General features: G+C 39.3%; 1 protein-coding gene across 1 annotated transcript in view; it reads left to right on the top strand.

The window, feature by feature from the left end:
- Positions 1-16188, top strand: part of LOC139462470 (glycogen [starch] synthase-like) — a 32586-nt gene extending 16398 nt beyond the window's left edge. Inside the window, exons 10-15 of the mRNA XM_071244221.1 lie at positions 450-563; positions 1545-1671; positions 4407-4564; positions 5606-5707; positions 5889-5960; positions 7921-16188. Coding sequence (XP_071100322.1) covers positions 450-563; positions 1545-1671; positions 4407-4564; positions 5606-5707; positions 5889-5960; positions 7921-8064 — 717 coding nt within the window. The 3' untranslated portion in view covers positions 8065-16188. The remainder of the gene's footprint in view (positions 1-449; positions 564-1544; positions 1672-4406; positions 4565-5605; positions 5708-5888; positions 5961-7920) is intronic.
- The last annotated feature ends 2269 nt before the right edge of the window (positions 16189-18457 follow it).

The following is an 18457-nucleotide window of genomic DNA, read 5'->3' as shown; positions in this document are numbered from 1 at the left end:
CGAACATATATAAACAGAGCAGCCAAGGATAAAAATGAAATCATATCAATATAAGAAAATAGAAATCATATCAATACAAAAACAGAAATTATGTGAACACCAAACTCACAATAGATAGGTGTACCCTTCTCACACACAGGAGTCCCAAAGAGGGACAGGTCAGCCGAAATTGCTTAGGCAGAAGGCGACCTCTTAAACACTTAATGCAACAACAACAACATGATATCAGTTCGCTATATACGTTCGTTTGCTGTAGAGTGTTTGTTATGTACGTAAAATTTTATGTGATAATATATAGGAGATAAATCAGGGATTTTGTAACAGTTTGTGGTATCCGTTTGTTCACTCTATCCGTGTACGTTATATCTGTGTTCTACTGTACATCATTTTGTAATTTTTTTAAGATCATATTCCTGGCTTTTTACATGTGTAGCATGTGTGTTTTTCAGCGTCACAGTCTTCCCCCTATATGTACTCATAATGTAGTTGATGACCACGACGACAAGGTGCTCAACGCTCTGCGGAGGTGTCAACTGTTTAACAAGAGAGAGGATAGGGTTAAGGTAATGTCTTCTTGCAAGTCATTCCGTGACATATGATTGGCTAACAAAGCAGTTTCATTTGCATTTATGTTTCCATAAACTGTAAAAGAAATAGGCCACGCCCATAAATGGAATGTCGTTTTCTTGTCTCATAATAGAATGGGCCGTACTTGTGTTCGTTATCCTCTGAATGATGTCACCGATTTCTGACTGTTGTCTTCAGTTGTTTGTGTGTTGATGATTACATACCGGTAAGCGGTCTGAAGGTCTTATTTTTTACATTAGTATTTGTAAGAATTGATTTCAATATCTATGGGGGTTCATGGAGTAATGGACATAAAAACTGGTGTGAACATTTCTTTTACATATCTGGATTTTATCAGTGTACATACTGTTTTTTTGTTAATACCTCCATAAATGCAAAAAAATTGAAGTCGATTAATAAACAGCAGTTTGTTTTCAGTGGTATATTCTACTCACTGTAAAGTCTGCAGCATGTTTTGTTTTTATTTCCATTTTTAAAAAAAATACAAAACTCCTAATACTTGAAAGCAATGCAATTCAATATAACACACAGTTACTTCCCTTTACATGCGCACTGCTTTACTGCGCATCTTGTGTTATGGTGATGGCGGGAAAAAGAGTTTGTATGCTTCTTTATGTAGGGAGGTTGTTTCCAAGGTTGATGGTACACAACTGTTAATTTGGTTACCTACCAAATTCAGTCAGCAAAAAAAAAAAAAAACACCGCCCAAATGCCTGCACTATATTTTCAAAAGTCATTGCCTGAGAACCAGTTATTTTATTTTTTTAAGCCTAAGGTATGCTAGTAGCAAGTTTTCAGTTTTGGGAGTTGTTTTACCATCTCCAGTGAAACTCCGAAGATAACCCAGATAGATAAAATAATTTAAATCCTAAGCCATTGAAGAACTAGAAGAATTGTTTCTCTGTTTGTTTTGCAAGGAAGTTTTTTCTCCATTAATGTGAGATTTGTTGTTCCAGGTTATATTTCATCCAGAATTTCTTAATTCCACTAATCCACTTTTTGGTCTGGATTATGAAGACTTTGTGAGAGGCTGCCATCTTGGAGTGTTCGCCTCCTATTATGAGCCGTGGGGATACACACCAGGTAGGCAACATCGGAGTGAGAGGTGCTATCAGGGTGTACAGGGATTTGCAGTGGTAGGAAGAACTAACATTAATAGCCCACTAGTCCTTATAATGTTAGCATATAGCAAAACCCTTATAACAGGCAAATTTCTACTAGTCTTTATGATCCCTTAACTGTTGGGAAGTTTGGCAAGGACTACAGTACTACTGACAAAAAATAAGCTGATTTGACAAGTTGAAGGGGCTTGTACACCAAAAGAGGGTGTTTATGAGCAGTAAATTGTCAAAAAGGCACTCAATATAATAAACGACAGTAGTCATATACTTCATTCCGAATATCAGTTTCTTCCTTCTGCCTGCTGACTAAGCATAGCAATGCTGAAAACAGACATTACCCTGGAAATCATTCATACCAGCCAGTAATAATCTCCTTAATGATTATCTGTTTACTTCTTGTTAACAGTTTGCTGTGTACAAGTCATATTCTGCCATCATCCCTTCTATTAAAGGTTACTATTGCTGCGATATAGATTTTACAAGATGGCAACTGGCCTATCAGGTAGCTGGATTTTGTTCCAGTAATGATATAGAGATCTCTCCCTATGATGCTTGTGGGTCCAAGTAATTGATGAGCGTTACAGATCGTCAGCGGTTTAGCTGATGTGGAGTCGTGAGATGTATGACAGTATGAGTACTACCTATTGCCCTGTGGGGACCCGGGGTAGAATGGGTGGGAAAAGATAACACTGTAACAACATGGGCAGAAAACATGTTAGTTGTTACAATATTATCCTTCTGTTGTTATTATTTAACCTACTCATGTTAATATCTCTCATGTATGCAAATTGTTGTTACTGTTAATCCCTCTCCTACTATTATAATTTTGTACCATGTTAATTATTCAGTTTTGTTTGACAACGGTATAAGGATCGATACCGAAACGTCACTTTTACAGTATACAGCACCACAACTTTTTGTGTGGACAATCTCTGCCGTAGGTCACATGTTGCTAAGACAAGCAACTAGTTTTTATGAGGATCAGTCGGACATGAATTCACGACTTTCGGATTGTTAGCCCAACAGCTAACTGACTGAGCTATGTCCACATTATTAAACTTAGTGCAAATTTACTAAGTCATGCCTGAGACGTTACGGTACTGAATGGAAAGGATCAAAAACACTTACGAAGGTTATGGGTAGGCATCGTGTCTCGTGATTTTAGTCTATAGACACTTACAGGTGATCCTGATGCCATTTGCCACACTCATCCCATTTCATAATTTACAAGATATCGAGTGGTGAGGAATGACATGGCATGAACATTGTTTGACATCGAAATCACAAGTATGCATGAATGACATGGTAGTTAATATTTCGTTGGGTGATTTTGTGACAGAAAAGAGAGAACACTGTAAGGATAATGTGGATCATAGTAAGGAATGAGGGAGGCAGCTCGTGTTGCCACGAGTTGACTTTTGAATCATTTGTAAACAAATGTAGCAGGTGAACATGTTTTGGGTGGTAGTTCCAGGACAGTTTCCTGTAGCCAAAGTATTCTACACTAAACCAGTTCATCCATCTCTAAAGGGGCGGTCGGGTAGCCTAGTGGTTAAAGCGTTCGCTCGTCACGCCGAAGACCCAGGTTCGATTCCCGACATGGGTACAATGTGTGAAGCCCATTTCTGGTGTCCCCCGCTGTGATATTGCTGGAATATTGCTAAAAGCAGCGTAAAACCATATTCACTCACTCACTCATCCATCTCTCAATGTTTTTCTGTAAAGAATATTACTAATGCAACTGAATATTTAACAGCACTAGCCGACAGGTGCATTTATTTGCATGCATCGACCTCCTCAGTAGATAGTGTTCGGAATTGATGTTTGGATGTGTGCAGTGTCAAAAATTATATACCTAATAAACTGCATTTCTGTGTCTAAGAATGAAAAGCATTGAATCAGAAAACGAATATATGTATATCAGTTTTCATTTATGATCTTTATAGCTGCAGGATTTAAGTTGAAAATAAAAGTGCTTGTATAAACTAGTGGTGGCTATAAAATGAGCCGGTGCAGGTTATGTTCAGTAAACAAATATCAAAAACTCTAAACATCACTGGGCTTATTAAATGACAATGTGTGTAGAGGTGATAGATCACTGAGAGGAGCTTATGCACACTCTATGACTGCCCCAACCTTGTTTGCTAGGCTGACCTCACAGGGCAGTGATTCGCTGGTGTGTTTTGCAACAAAATTTCACAAATTATGTCACAGAGTATTGTGACATGTTTATAAACTTTGTGGTGCTGAATCATAACGGTATGCCTAGAGAAGTTGTTATCCATTAACAGTGTCTACTTTGTCAGTACCAGTTAGTTTGTGGGAACCAAACTTGATATTTTGCAGACCACTGTCACTTTGCCTGACTATTGTTGACTGAAGTGTAAAACAGCCAAAATGGGCGGTCAGGTAGTTAAAGCGTTTGCTCGTCACGCCGAAGATCCGGGTTCGATTCCTGACATAGGTACAATGTGTGAAGCCCATTTCTGGGGTCCCCTGCCATGATATTGCTGGAATATTGCTAAAAGCGGCGTAAACAGCCAAAAAGATTTTTTTTTTCTTTCAATGATTTCTTTGAAAAAGCAGATCTAGTTAGCCAGACACAATATTTTCATCATTTCTTGAAAGAGCAGATCTAGTTAGTCAAATGCTTCTTATCATTCCTTGCCATTGCTGACTGTTCTCCCTCGTCTCCAGCGGAGTGCACAGTGATGGGTATCCCCAGCATCTCCACCAACCTGTCAGGCTTCGGCTGCTTCATGAATGAACACATAGCAGACCCCAAGTCCTATGGTATCTACATTATAGACAGGAGGTTCAAGTGCCCGGAGGACTCTATCAAGGAGCTGGCTCAGGTGGGTCTGGTATCTCCCTGTTGTGAAGCATGGATGGTTGTGTGCTGAAGGGTACCACAGACTGACATGGGCGGTTGTGTGCTGGAGGGTACTACAGACTGACATGGGCGGTTGTGTGCTCAAGGGTACAACAGACTGACATGGGCGGTTGTGTGCTCAAGGGTACCACAGACTGACATGGGCGGTTGTGTGCTCAAGGGTACCACAGACTGACATGGATGGTTGTGTGCTCAAGGGTACCAAAGACTGACATGGGCGGTTGTGTGCTCAAGGGTACCACAGACTGACATGGGAGGTTCTGGGGTCAAGGGTACCACAGACTGACATGGGAGGTTCTGGGCTCAAGGGTACCACAGACTGACATGGGCGGTTGTGTGCTCAAGGGTACCACAGACTGACATGGATGGTTGTGTGCTCAAGGGTACCAAAGACTGACATGGGCGGTTGTGTGCTCAAGGGTACCACAGACTGACATGGGAGGTTCTGGGGTCAAGGGTACCACAGACTGACATGGATGGTTGTGTGCTCAAGGGTACCAAAGACTGACATGGGCGGTTGTGTGCTCAAGGGTACCACAGACTGACATGGGAGGTTCTGGGGTCAAGGGTACCACAGACTGACATGGGAGGTTCTGGGCTCAAGGGTACCACAGACTGACATGGGCGGTTGTGTGCTCAAGGGTACCACAGACTGACATGGGAGGTTCTGGGCTCAAGGGTACCACAGACTGACATGGGAGGTTCTGTGCTCAAGGGTACCACAGACTGACATGGGCGGTTGTGTGCTCAAGGGTACCACAGACTGACATGGGAGGTTGTGTGCTCAAGGGTACCACAGACTGACATGGGCGGTTGTGTGCTCAAGGGTACCACAGACTGACATGGGAGGTTCTGGGCTCAAGGGTTCCACCAGTTGGCAAATTTTGAATTGACCAAGTTGTGATTCAGTGAAATATGTTTGTGTCAGCCATTTCGAAAACATGGGTCACATGCTCATTTTGATCTTGCGCCTTAGACATGTCTACTTTCTCGTGTATTGCAGCACATGTTTGACTTCACGTGCCTGTCAAGGAGACAGAGAATTATACAGAGGAACCGCACAGAGCGACTGAGCGAGCTGCTGGACTGGAGAAACCTTGGGATCGTAAGTACACATACAGATAAACAGACAGGCAGGCAGATGCTCTACCACTGGATCACAGGGGATGGTCTTTTGGAAAAGGGACATCAACAGCTTGTACCATATTGTTTCCTTATTACCTTTAACTATTCATCGCCATCATTACATCAATATTTCCTCTATACATGAGACCTTGTTGTTTCAGTATTACCGGAAGGCCAGGTCACTAGCCCTACAGCAGACCCATCCAGATGCGTGCTTGGAGGACAGTCTCTCGGTGAGTACAACACATCAACATTTAGCTATTCATCTCCATTACTACGTCAATACTTTTTCAATACAAGAAAGGCGGTCAGGTAGCCTAGTGGTTAAAGCGTTCGCTCGTCACGCCAAAGACCTGGGTATGATTCCTGACATGGCAAAAATTGTGTGAAGCCCATTTTTGGTGTCCTGCACCACGATATTGCTAAAAGCGGCGTAAAACCACACTCGCTCACTCACTCACTCACTCACTCACTCACTCACTCACTCACTCGGGGGCACGGGTGGCCCAGTCGTCTAAGGCGATGCGATTCGCTGTGCAGAGTTGCATCCCTTGGGCACGCCAGAAACCTATGATTGTGGGTTCGAATCCCGGTTTGCCCCAATTATGTTTCTAGATTATTAGTCACTATTTTTTAACCATTTGGTCTGAGAGGGAGGCTAGCAAGTGGCTTTAAGCACCTCCAGCACCTTAATCTTCTTCAAGCAAACTTTGCTTGTTATATAGTGGACAGATTTTGAGACAGTGGTTGGAAATATTGATTCAGTCATTGATTGTGGCAGGGATGTGTCAGTGATGCAGATAATACCTTTCTGGACTTAAATTGTTACGGTAACATCACTATGTGCTTCTTTGCCAGAGGAGACCGCAACCAGGTTTTAAGGTGATTTGTTTGATTGTGTTGGAATTTTCAGACTTTTGTTCTTTCCTTGCTGTAAAACTTTAGTTGAATCTGATCCATCAAATTACATCATCATCCACCCAGTGGTCGATGAGGGGAATCTGTCAACTGCTCTCATGCATGAAAAGTTGTTTGGTAAAGCTCCAGAAGATCCATCTGTTGATCTGGCAGAATTCTTCAGAAGAACTAACTCAATATGCTGGTGGCAAGGCATGACTTTGACCTGCACTTTGAGCAAGGATACCCAACTTCATTCATTCACTAGTTTGTTTGGGAAAATTTGTTAAAAACTTCTACACGTTCAACTGAAGCTTACAGCATTGTTTACAGCGTTGAGTTTAAGTGATGTTTAGTTGATTCTTGTTAAAATGTAACTGAGCTTTCATGCAGATATTCAAGGTACCATCATACATGCTTGTAAGGGTTTACAAACAAAAGAGTTCAAATTTTAAAAGAACTTCTACACTCTTTACAGCCATAAATTAGAAAAAAATCAATTATTTTCTGTTAGTAAGCTTAGCTTTTGATAGCTCTCATGATCAAATTCTTATCCATTGAAAAATGAAAATGATACTGCAACATAAATTGGAGTAAATCTCAATTTTATTATTGCCGTCTGTGACGTCATTTCTTTAGTGCCACAGTGAGTGGTATGACATTATAGTTGTGACATGATATAGAACTAACGCTTTCAAGGATTGCTTGTATTTCTTACGGGATGACCACTTCATGTTGGCTCACAAAGTAACTGTGCTACACACAGTGTCTATATATAAGCAATTAAAGTATACTGATTTTAAGAAAATAATATTTGAGCATCAACGTTAAACTTTGTGTAATGGGTATTATTGGTGTTTCCTTATCATGCCACTCAGACAAGATCTGTTCGCCATAGATTAGAGTGAAACATACTGTGTTTTAAATGTGTAGCAGGGTTACCAGTAGATTTAGTTAATCAAAATTTAACTTTTGAAACCAAATTTTGTTCTTATGTTTAATGAGGGCTATCTAAGGTGACGCAATTCACTGTGCACAGATGCGTCCCTTGGGCATGCCAGAAAATTTGAATCATGGGTTCAAATCGCAGTTCGCCCTGATTAAATTTCTAGCTTTGTCAGCACCATTCCCATGCTTGTGGGTTTCATCAAAGTGGTAAACATCTGAGATCTGCATCTCTTAGGTATTTCCTCCACATTAAGCTGACATGCTGTGATATTAAGAATAAAGTTGTATAGATCATATCATGGACAATGAACTGCTCAGTTCAATGATTTGTTCCTCTTCTGATTCCAGGGCAAACACTTCCTGTATCCAAAACCAGCGTCTGAGCCACCGTCGCCATCCATGTCTCGATCATCCACACCGGCACCATCAGATGGCGAAGATGATGAGGATGAAGATGAGGATGACCCTCGTTACCATGACGATGAAGCTTGAGCTACTTGTAGTATTATGTTTACAATGAGATGTTGATGGTAAACTGCTCGATACTTTGTCTCCTACACTTTGAGTAGTGTGGGGTTGGAGATGTGTTATTTGGATCTGTGAAAATGTTGACGAAACTGTGTGAATTCTGACTTTTGTTTCTTCACATTGTGTTCAAATAATAGTAGGATTTAACATAGTCAATTAATGAAGCTTGTATGTCGTCCCTGTGATTGCCTTCAATGTTCATGTGAATCCGTTGATGTGATAAACAACATTTATATGCCTATTACCACATGTATCCCTGCCAATATTATCTGTGCTATGCTGTCTTTGACAAGTGATTCCAAAACGTGGATCTCAAAGACTTTAATACATTTATGTTTTCGAGGATTGTTACAGTTTTGTCATTCAGTCTTTGTGCTTAATACTGTTCCTATAAGCTGGAACTCAGGAACTACATCATGTCATTGTGTTGTGTCCTTATAGTTATGGTAGGCCCATTGGTCTAAAGTGCCACAGTTCCATCTGCAGAGTTGTGTCCCTTTGCTATGCCTGGATCCAATAATTGATGGTTTAGTCACAAATTCTTAATATGATCCTTGTTGTGTCAGCCCCATGTCTTGTTGATTTTACAAAAGTGGTAAACATTTAAAAAGCCTGCATCACTTTTAGCTTTTTTCTCATCATGACATGACTGAAATAATGTTCAGAACTCTGTCTTAGACCAGTTTAAAATTTAGGGAAAAAAACAAACTTATTTTAGTTAAAAGATTATCATATTGAGATAAATTTACTATAAACTATTGTTTGTTAGTTCTTTACAGCTTTGTGTGTTTACAATTTGGGCATATACATATTGAATATTGTTGTGTTTTTTTATATCAAAGCTGAATTATTGTGACTGCACAACACCTTGATGCTTTGAAAGTTGCAAAAGTTAGATGGGTAGTTTCCATCATATCTATGGAGGGCTAAAAAAAATAATAGTCTTGGTTCTCAGGCACTGCCCGCATTATCATAAAGTCTGCTGCGCGTTTCGTTTTTATTTCCATTTTCAAAAACATTAAAATCTTTAAATACTCCGCGTCTCGAACACATGCCCCTGGCAGTTAAATCTCACGATATTTAAGAACAACATGATTTCCCCGAAATTATTGTAAAAATAATATGGTCACATACTAGCTTGAACAACCAAAAAAGAAAAAAAACACCGCCCGCGCAATAATTTCAAACGCTGTTGCCTGAGAACCTATTCTATTATGTTTTTTAAGCCTAGACAATACTCAGGATCCAATCAAGACACTGTTTTACTTTCTACTGTGTCTACAGTAGAAATATATAAAACTGCATCTCATTTGCTTTTGAATTCTATCTTCCAGTATTGCATAAAATGTTATCGAAGGTAGTTTGTTTTCAATTTGATAAGCATCATAACTTGTATTTGAAAAATCAAAGTTATCAACGAGCAGTTTAGTAGATTGGTACAGCTTTTGTGATTTGTGAACACTGTGATAAATATCAACATGTCCTACTGTGTTATAAGTACATCAGTTGACTGTGTAAATACTAGGATAGACAAAAATTAGGTTCACTAATCAATATGTGTTTGTATGTACACTACATTTCTACATCACCCGTGAGTATATACATTAGGTTGTAGCAGTATCACTCGGGGTACATGGGGTTTAATGCGTTCCGTGTTAGGTTTTATACCACTCGCCCCCAGCTCGCCCCCCGCTCGCCCCAAGTATAAAACCTAAGATGGGATGCGTAAAACTACACATACCCCAAGTGATAGTGCTAAAATGAATTTATCTTACCAACGTGTTTTAATCTGCCATTGTAAAAGAATTAAAACAAATACAAATTATGTTCTTCCATTGAGCTGAGGTTAACCTGTGCTATGTTAGTGACTTTCATGACTCCAAAAAGGCTGCAGCCTTTTCCTTCGAAGCGGGGTATAAGGGATTTATACTTCTGCTTAAAAATCCACGTGCAGCCTGTCTTTTTTGTGGCTGTGTATAAGGTATTTATTCTCCCACGCAGAAATTTATTACCCTCCCCAGCGGGATAGATAGTTGTTCATCAAGATCACATGAACCAATCAGATCTCCTCATTCTGACATGGAGGTATGATAAAACCGCATTGCGTTGTCATAGTAACACGTCTCTTTTACGTCAAGTAAAGTAGTGAGGCCTTCAATAACTCATGGAAGTCAAGTGACAGCTGAGTGTGTATGAATTTTGTACAAACCCTGCCATTGCTGGTATTGAAACAGTGTGTGGAGTAGATGGCCGCAAGACGGTAGCCAGAGAAATATTGTTGTTTGTGTGATGTAATCTGAGTTCTCAGTGGTCAGAGCAATTGCTGTCTTCAATCTCGTTGAAAAACCAGGTCGTGGCTTGGTTCATTGGTTAGATTTGACTACATGGCAAAGCTGACATACCAGTAGGTAATCGCAGTTGATAGGGAAATAGTGTTTACAAGCCCATGAAGTACTGACAATGTAGTCTGTATTTATGTACTGATGGAAAGAAATATGAGAAGAAATAACAGATATGAAGGCAAGTCACATCTGTTATTGTGGCATGTTCATCTTGTTACTCACAATCTTATTGGTTGTTAACAACAGTTGTTAACCCCTCTTATACCAATAGGGTATGTTATGTCCATTTTGTTTCGTTGGGTCATTATTCTTCGTAATGACTACACTCCCACAATGTGCTGAGGTTGGACGATTCTATTCAGACAAGAGGGGAGCAAGCTTTGGTTCAAGCTTTGGACCATGTGATATTATTAGTTGGTTAGCACCCCCTCTGCTGTGGTAGATATGGATTTCACCATTCACAGCTACTATAACACCTTGAGTGTTGAAGGTCCCGGAAGATCACAAGGGATTTTGCTAGGTAGTGACAGCAGATGATGATGTAGCTAATTTTTTTCTTACCGAGACCTATATGTTTTGGTGTGTTCCCTCATTTCGTTTCATCAGTGTAAAGGTGAAAAAACTGGAAATATTTTGAAAATATCACAATTAATATATTCCTTAATGTATATTTTTAGGTATGATATATAATACAGGTAGAATGTGTAGCATGAATGAACCACGGTGTATTGAACTCATTGACATAGGTCTTTATTCTTTCCTTATGGCATAACATGTCATACTGCAGGATTGGAGATACATTGATTTGTAAATAATATTTCACAACTGACGTGATATGTGATAGTCTTGAAATCAACACTAGCGTGAATTAAATGTGAAAAATGTTAGTAGTCTTTGCTCGCATTGATTAACTTTGCATTTGTCTTTAAATGACTATTAACAATAAGGCGACCTCACTGCACACTTTGGATAGCAGAAATACAAACTTAAATATAAACACAAACACAGTTTATTGATCAGCAGTTGTAACAAGTATATGCCAATCAAAGAATAGGAATTACACAACAGGCATCCAGTGAGTTATCACTGCTGGGGTCAAGAGTTCCACCCACTTGTTGACACTTTCTCCTCATTATCAATCAGTGAACTGATTATTTTATTCCCTTTGAACTTCCTTAATGCCAGTCAACAGAGGAAAACACTGTTTATTGATTTTACGGAAGTGCTCTACTCAGCACTAATAAGCGGTGATATTTGCTGTTTGATTGGATTAAGGTAAGGATATGTATCATTCCACTGGTTATGGGGTTGGGGGAGTCGCATTGATATTGAGTAAAATTTTTGGCTAGGGGTCAGCAGTCGTATTAATTTGGAGAAGCATTAATTTCCAGATTTACAGTATATTCTAAGCACCCGGTTAAGAATATCCAGTTCTATTGGTTGAGAATATCCTATTCTATTGGTTAACAATACAAATTTCTAGCGTTTTTAGAGTTCTGTTGGAGAGGAATATACATTTCTTTTGGGTAAGAATATATATTTCTAGCATTTATGACAACCTTGGAGTTTTTTAGCACTGAACATGCTGATGACACATTCATGGTTCTCTTGTCTGATCCATTAAGTCTGTTTAACAAATGGTTTTGGAAGTATAAATGTTATGAATTGTTACAGTTCATATGTTGGAACTGAAATTCATCTGGCTGGTGTGTCTTGCATATTGACTCATGAATGTCAATCTCAACTATTTGCATGTTCAGTATCTGACAATGGTACACACATATCCAGTAGAATTTCAGAATGTTTCTTTTTAACAGAGATGTGTCTACATTGCAAACATGGCTTGTGAAGGGGGAAAGGTCTTATGAGGGCGAGTAGCCATGTCGCGAGCTTTCTGGACAAACTTTGCATTTCCAGTGAGAGATATATGTATATGTGTGAACTCACATGAGAGAACTGGAAGTGATTGGAAACACATTTTGAGTAAATATGCAAAACTGACTAGCGCTAGCTGTTTCATTTATCAGCCACACTACATGAAGAAGGCCAGTATCAGTGTCACAGTCTACCGGTATGTAGATGTTCTGTTATGGATATGTACTTATTCAGTTCGGTCAAGTACTGTCTGTTCATTGGCGTAGTACTAACAATCTTTGTGACATGTAACATATAGGTACTGGTATCTACATTGGGAGACACATTGTTCTTAAACACTAAGAAGACAGTGAAACCTGGAGCATTAATTCACTCACAGTGTTCGAAGTAAGCGCCTGCACGGTAGCCTGACGCTTAGCTTAATTTTCTCTCTTGGCAGGTTCAATATCATAAAGTTCCTCCTCAGCTGTCACAACTTACTAGTACCGGGTACTCTTGTTAGGCAAGTAACAGAAACCTGTTGGATATTGACTCAGACTGAAGTTGTTAAAACTTTAAATAATGTTTTCTCAGCTACAAGATTTCTCCTTTTATTTTGTAGATTAAAAATCATCAACCAGTTTGCCCTGTCAATGAATTTTTTTGCCAAGAAAGTCTAAGTGTAAGATTAGTATTTCCTTTGTAAACTTTAGGGACTGGTAACCATGGTAACATAGTTTCAATGAAATTTCTGTAACAAGGTTACAGTAGAGATGTGTAGGCATTCTTGAAGACAGATAAATAAAGGTCAATTTCCATTACTTCAAGGTAAACGCTTTAATTTTTTTAATATTTTCATGGGAGTGTTACTTTGTATTGGAAACAAATGACCAAGATACATGACTATTGCTGTCTGGAAAGAAGTCTGGAACAAAATGCGAAAGAGCAGTCCCAGCAATGTACTGTTTCTGCTGCCAATAGATTTATTGGTCGAGACAGGGAGTAGAATCCATATCTCCATGTCTTAAAAATGCTGCAGCTCAAAGTCAACCAAGAATAAGTCTTCATGAGAAAGAATTGCCACTGTTCTACACTTGGAGGAATCTGGTAAACACAAACGTTTGAGGTCATGATTGATGATGTGTGTCATTAAATGAATGGTGAGAAATGAGTTGTTCTTTATTAGAATTTGTGCAAAGAACTGATCATAGAAAAAAAGGTTTCATTTCTCATGCAATTTATCTTGCATCTTTAACTTATCACTGAAACAGAAAGAGTAACCATGGTAACAGGATATAATTGAACAAAGAAACGACAGAAACCAGTCACAATCCTTTCTCACTTTAGATTTCCCATGGGAAATTATCCAGAATTAATTATATTATCACTGATATTAATATAGAGAATATTGCTGATCATCATTATTGATGAGACAATCAAATCATAACTGCAATTGTATGAATTATTTAATCATGTCCTAGTTCCTTCATATTTACAAGGGGACTGATGGCCCCAGTCATCCAAAATGCTGCAAATCGCTGTGTTGGGCATCCTCTATATCTCCAGGGCTTGCATTTCTGTAAACCTACTCTAACTCCTGGGTCTGTTCCGATGGTTCTTGCGATCACAAATTACCCACCCTGGATTTTCATTAAGATTTTTCCAACCAATCAAACGTCGACACACGGCAAAGGGAAAGGATAAGACAGGTAACTAGAAACCAAAGCCACTGCCAGTTTTAATGGACGTGTAGACATCTTTTCCATCAAAGATCATTAAGGGCTTTCTGTTGCATGTCTGTCAGTTTTCAATGTTGAATTTCTCACAAACTTGATAATAATCAATGAGATTGGCCAACCCATCACTGAGGCTTGTTCGAAACTTGCATTCTGATTGGTGCATTAGACCTAGTAGTGAAGCAATCAAATTGGCAAATGGGAGTCAAAGATGGGTAATTTGAGATTTGCAAGAACCACAGGAATTAATACAGGCGTTATTGTAGTTTTACGTAAATGTGAGCCCTGGAGATCTAGAAGATGAGTGTTGGGTTGAGTTGCCCTGATTATAATCTTTGTTATGTGCGCACCATACCTGTGCTTGTGTGTTTCATGAAAGGTATAATTGTCTACAATCTGTCCGCCATTTTACTTATATTTGTGCAAAATTTATGCATCATGTTAAATATATGTCTGTTTGTTCAGTTACTTTTCTCAGCATTAGAGATGAAAATGAAAGAAAATGTCCTGAGGATGATCTGTCATGTCCACTGTCACTTAACCAAGTAAATAATTAAACCTGTAGTTGCTTTCAGGTGCATATGTAACAGATTAAATTATGATGATCAGGGGAGATAAGTGCAATCTTCATCTGTGACTTACCACTCACACAAAAACATTTTGAGAGCAGCGTCTTGACGGCTTCACTTATCAAGGGAGGTAACTTGGGAACAATTCATTTCTACCTCTAGTTCAACTGATGCAGAGCGGATTGCTTGGTTAAAAGTCAATATTTAAAAAATGAATAGTTGCTGTATTTTATACACAGTGTCCATGGTGACATAATTTAACTAATATTTCTTATTTCAAATATACAGATAATGTGTATTGTGTACTTGTTTGATGAAAATCATTAAGTGTGAACTTTTTTTTCACCTATCTTAAATACATTATATTAGGTTATGATATTCAAATGCAAGGTCATTAAGATCAGGGACCACTTGCACAGAACAATTTTAGATACAATTGATCTTAGGCGCCTAAAATCAACTTTACAATCCCCATACAATTGTCCTATTCCACATTACAAATCGCTTGCAGACTACTTAGGTTTTTATTCTTGTTTAGCAAAAAGGTATGTTGTTTCACTCTTCTTTCAGCATTGTGTCGGGTGGGAATAGTACTCTTAGCTATCGACTCGAAAGTTATGTGGTTCACTATCGTATTTAACAACATTTCTTATCTGTGGTGCGTTCTTCATGTTGTTGAAGTGTCGATTTGAATCATAAAGTTTAACAAAATTAAGAGGCATTGATGGAACGTATAGCAGGTTTTATGTTTGAAACAGACCAAGTCTTGCACACCATTTTGTCAAGTTTATTCAGGGACTACAATGATCTAAGCTACTAAAGATTGGTCCGGCCTCATTGTAAGTTTCGATTGTAGCTTACAATGATCTTAGCCTACAATCGCTTTATGCAAGTGGATAGTGATTGTAGCCTAAGCTTAAGATCGCGATCTTTAGGATGTACAATAATTGTGATGCTGAGATCGCTTAGTGCAAGTGGACCCAGATCTTTTACTCAGAAATATCTCTGCATGAAAAGGTCTCCATGGGAGGTCGCTTCAGGTGAACCCTGATCAAACTTTGACCTCTGAATCTAAATTAAGGATGCATGGGTTCTTCAGCTATCATATGTCCGCTTTCTAAAACAATTTTGGTTTCATTCACTTTTTATCCTCGATTCGAAAATTTCAATCTTGGCACAGAAAACCACCACAGAACACAAATCTACCCTTTATAGTACATGGGTTTTTTTATGTAAATGCCATGGCTCTCACATACATTATCCACAAAAATATAATGGCTCCGCTGTTTTTGCATTCAAAACTCCCCGATTATGTTCCTTTTTGAGATACAGAAATCAGATATGTGTTTGAATGTTGAGCTCACTTGTAACGAGAATTTTGAAGCCTCGACACTGATTGGCAGATTAGAAAGTTCACCTGACGGGGACCTCCTGTTTAGGTGTTATCAGATCTTGCAGAGTGGTATTGTTTCGGAGTAAATGATCCAATTTAATGAGATAGTAATTGCTACTTATGGTATGTATGACAACTATATCGCACCAGATGAAAGTATTTGGAATGAACTATATTGCATATAATGTGTGATAATAAATGATGATATTGTTGACGTTGGTTTAGTCTTCATTGAAACAATGCTATGACAGGGCTTAATAGATCCCCTGTACTATGTGTTATTGCCGGTATAAAAGATTTAAACAGACTATGAGATTTGAAGTGACACTGCAGTGGGAGTGGGTTACAATTGGTACCAAGTTACCTAAGCTTGTTGTATAAGGCAACTGGATGGATATTGTGGTTACTTGGAGTACATGATGTCATAATCCCTGTTATGTGGTTAGTTGTTTATGCTATCAACCACTTGTTTGGTACAGATGTGATTATTTAAAGGCCGCTGTCATGAAGCTTGAATATTGCTGAGTGTGGTGTTAATCAACAAACAAATCAAAGAGTGATTGTGTAGTTATTCAGCGTTGACTTCTTATGTGTTTGTATCAGATTGGTTGGTTGGTTTGTTGTTTTTTGCCACACTCCGCAATATGACGGTGGTCTGTAAATTATCAAGTCTGGACCAGACAATCCAGTGATTGATATCATGAACATCGTTCCACTCAATTGGGATCGATGACATGCATCAACCAAGTCAGCGAGCTTGACCACCCAATCCTGTTAGTCGCCTTTTACAACAAGCATAGTTGTCATTTACAATAAGCATAGTAGCCTTTTACAGCAAGCATGGGTTGCTGAAGACCTATTCTACCCCGGATCTTCACGGGTCTGTTTGTATCAGAATACAAGAATGGTTGCTCAAAGTATACTATCAACCTATGAAGCATCTAGGAGTGTTATCCACCAGCACACTGAGAAGGGTATGGTGCTCGAACTATATGATAAAAGGGGCCACGAATGTCCCAGTCATCCAAGGCAATTCTCTGTTCAGAGTGGCGTTCTTTGGGAACTCCAAAAACCTATGATCATGGCATCAAATCGGAGATTCACCCTGATTGTTTCTAGGTCTGTCAGCACCATGCATACCAGTGTACATGGCTTATCACCAAAGTGTTAAAGTGCATCACTGGGGGCTTTCCTCCAACATTTAAGCTTGTGTTTTATCTGAAACACTGATGAAAAGCACCCACTCTGATAAGCAAGTACTGTACACACACTGAGGACACTCAGTGTGTGTTCCAGCCCCAACTAGATTCCTGCAACATCGGTTCGGGCATCTTCTCGAAGCAAGTTTGTCCACTAGCCTTTTTATCAAAGTCTTGTATCCAACCTTGCCACATCAAGCCCACTTTCCTGTGCCAAATATGATTGGACTATCGCACATATCGATAGTCCAATCAGAGAATGTTTCACAAAATCAACATCCACGACTAGTACACCTTTGTATGAAAGTGCTTTACCGTTGCCTGTGTTTGTTGACACGAATGTCTTTGTCATCTTTTAAACTCCCCCCACGATTGCCTGTGCTTTTGTGTCTGGGATAAAATCGCAAATGTTCACAATATCTGATCGACTAGGTCGTCGCCTATGATAGTTGCCATCTTTGTGAAGCTATACGAGATAAAAACAGCGATGATTGAATATCGCATTTTTATGACAAGGGGCACAACTTGTGATCTACGCGAGGTGGCGCCAGGGTTGGGCCAAGAAAAGGCCTTGATGTGGCAAGGGTAGAAACTAAACTTTGATATAGGCTAGTGGACATGCTTGTCTTGGGAAGATGCATTTCGGTAGGCCTCAATAGCATGGAATTTAATGCTATGGTTGACGTAATGTACATCATGCTTGTTGCAAGAATGATGAAGTTTGGGATCAGGTCCCAACAAGGTTCAAAGTGTTGATATATTTCATGTTGTTTGTTTGTTGTTTTACACCGCACACAGCAATATTCCAGCTATATGATGACAGTCTGTAAATAATCGGGTCAGGACCAAACAATCTAGTGATTGATATCAAGAGCATTGATATATTTCACGCTGTGAATTTAGGAAGAAGAAATACCCCATGCTTGGCTTCAGATGAATTACAAGGATCAGGTGGATATAGTTCACCTGCGCCCCGTACCACAAAGCGATCACAGTAATACGACAGTCGTAAGTCTACGTTAAAGTATAGGCGTGGCAAGGTATTTCAGCACAGCACAGCACAGCACAGCACAGAACGCGGGCATAAGCAGCCATACACACACATGCAGGTCATAGTATCCAAACTGCATAGATCGATGCTCATGATGTCAACCTGTGAATTGCCTGGTCCAGGCTCAATTGTTTACAGACCGCAGTCATAGAGCTGGAAAATTGCTGAGTGATGCATTAAACAACAATAACAATGTATCTCACCTCTCATTGG

The sequence above is a fragment of the Haliotis cracherodii genome, unplaced genomic scaffold, assembly GCF_022045235.1.
Source record: "Haliotis cracherodii isolate W230 unplaced genomic scaffold, xgHalCrac1.p SCAF_15, whole genome shotgun sequence".
In the NCBI taxonomy this organism is placed as follows: Eukaryota; Metazoa; Mollusca; class Gastropoda; order Lepetellida; family Haliotidae; genus Haliotis; species Haliotis cracherodii.
Note: the sequence above shows the minus strand (reverse complement) of the source record. Positions and strands in the feature narration are given on the sequence as shown.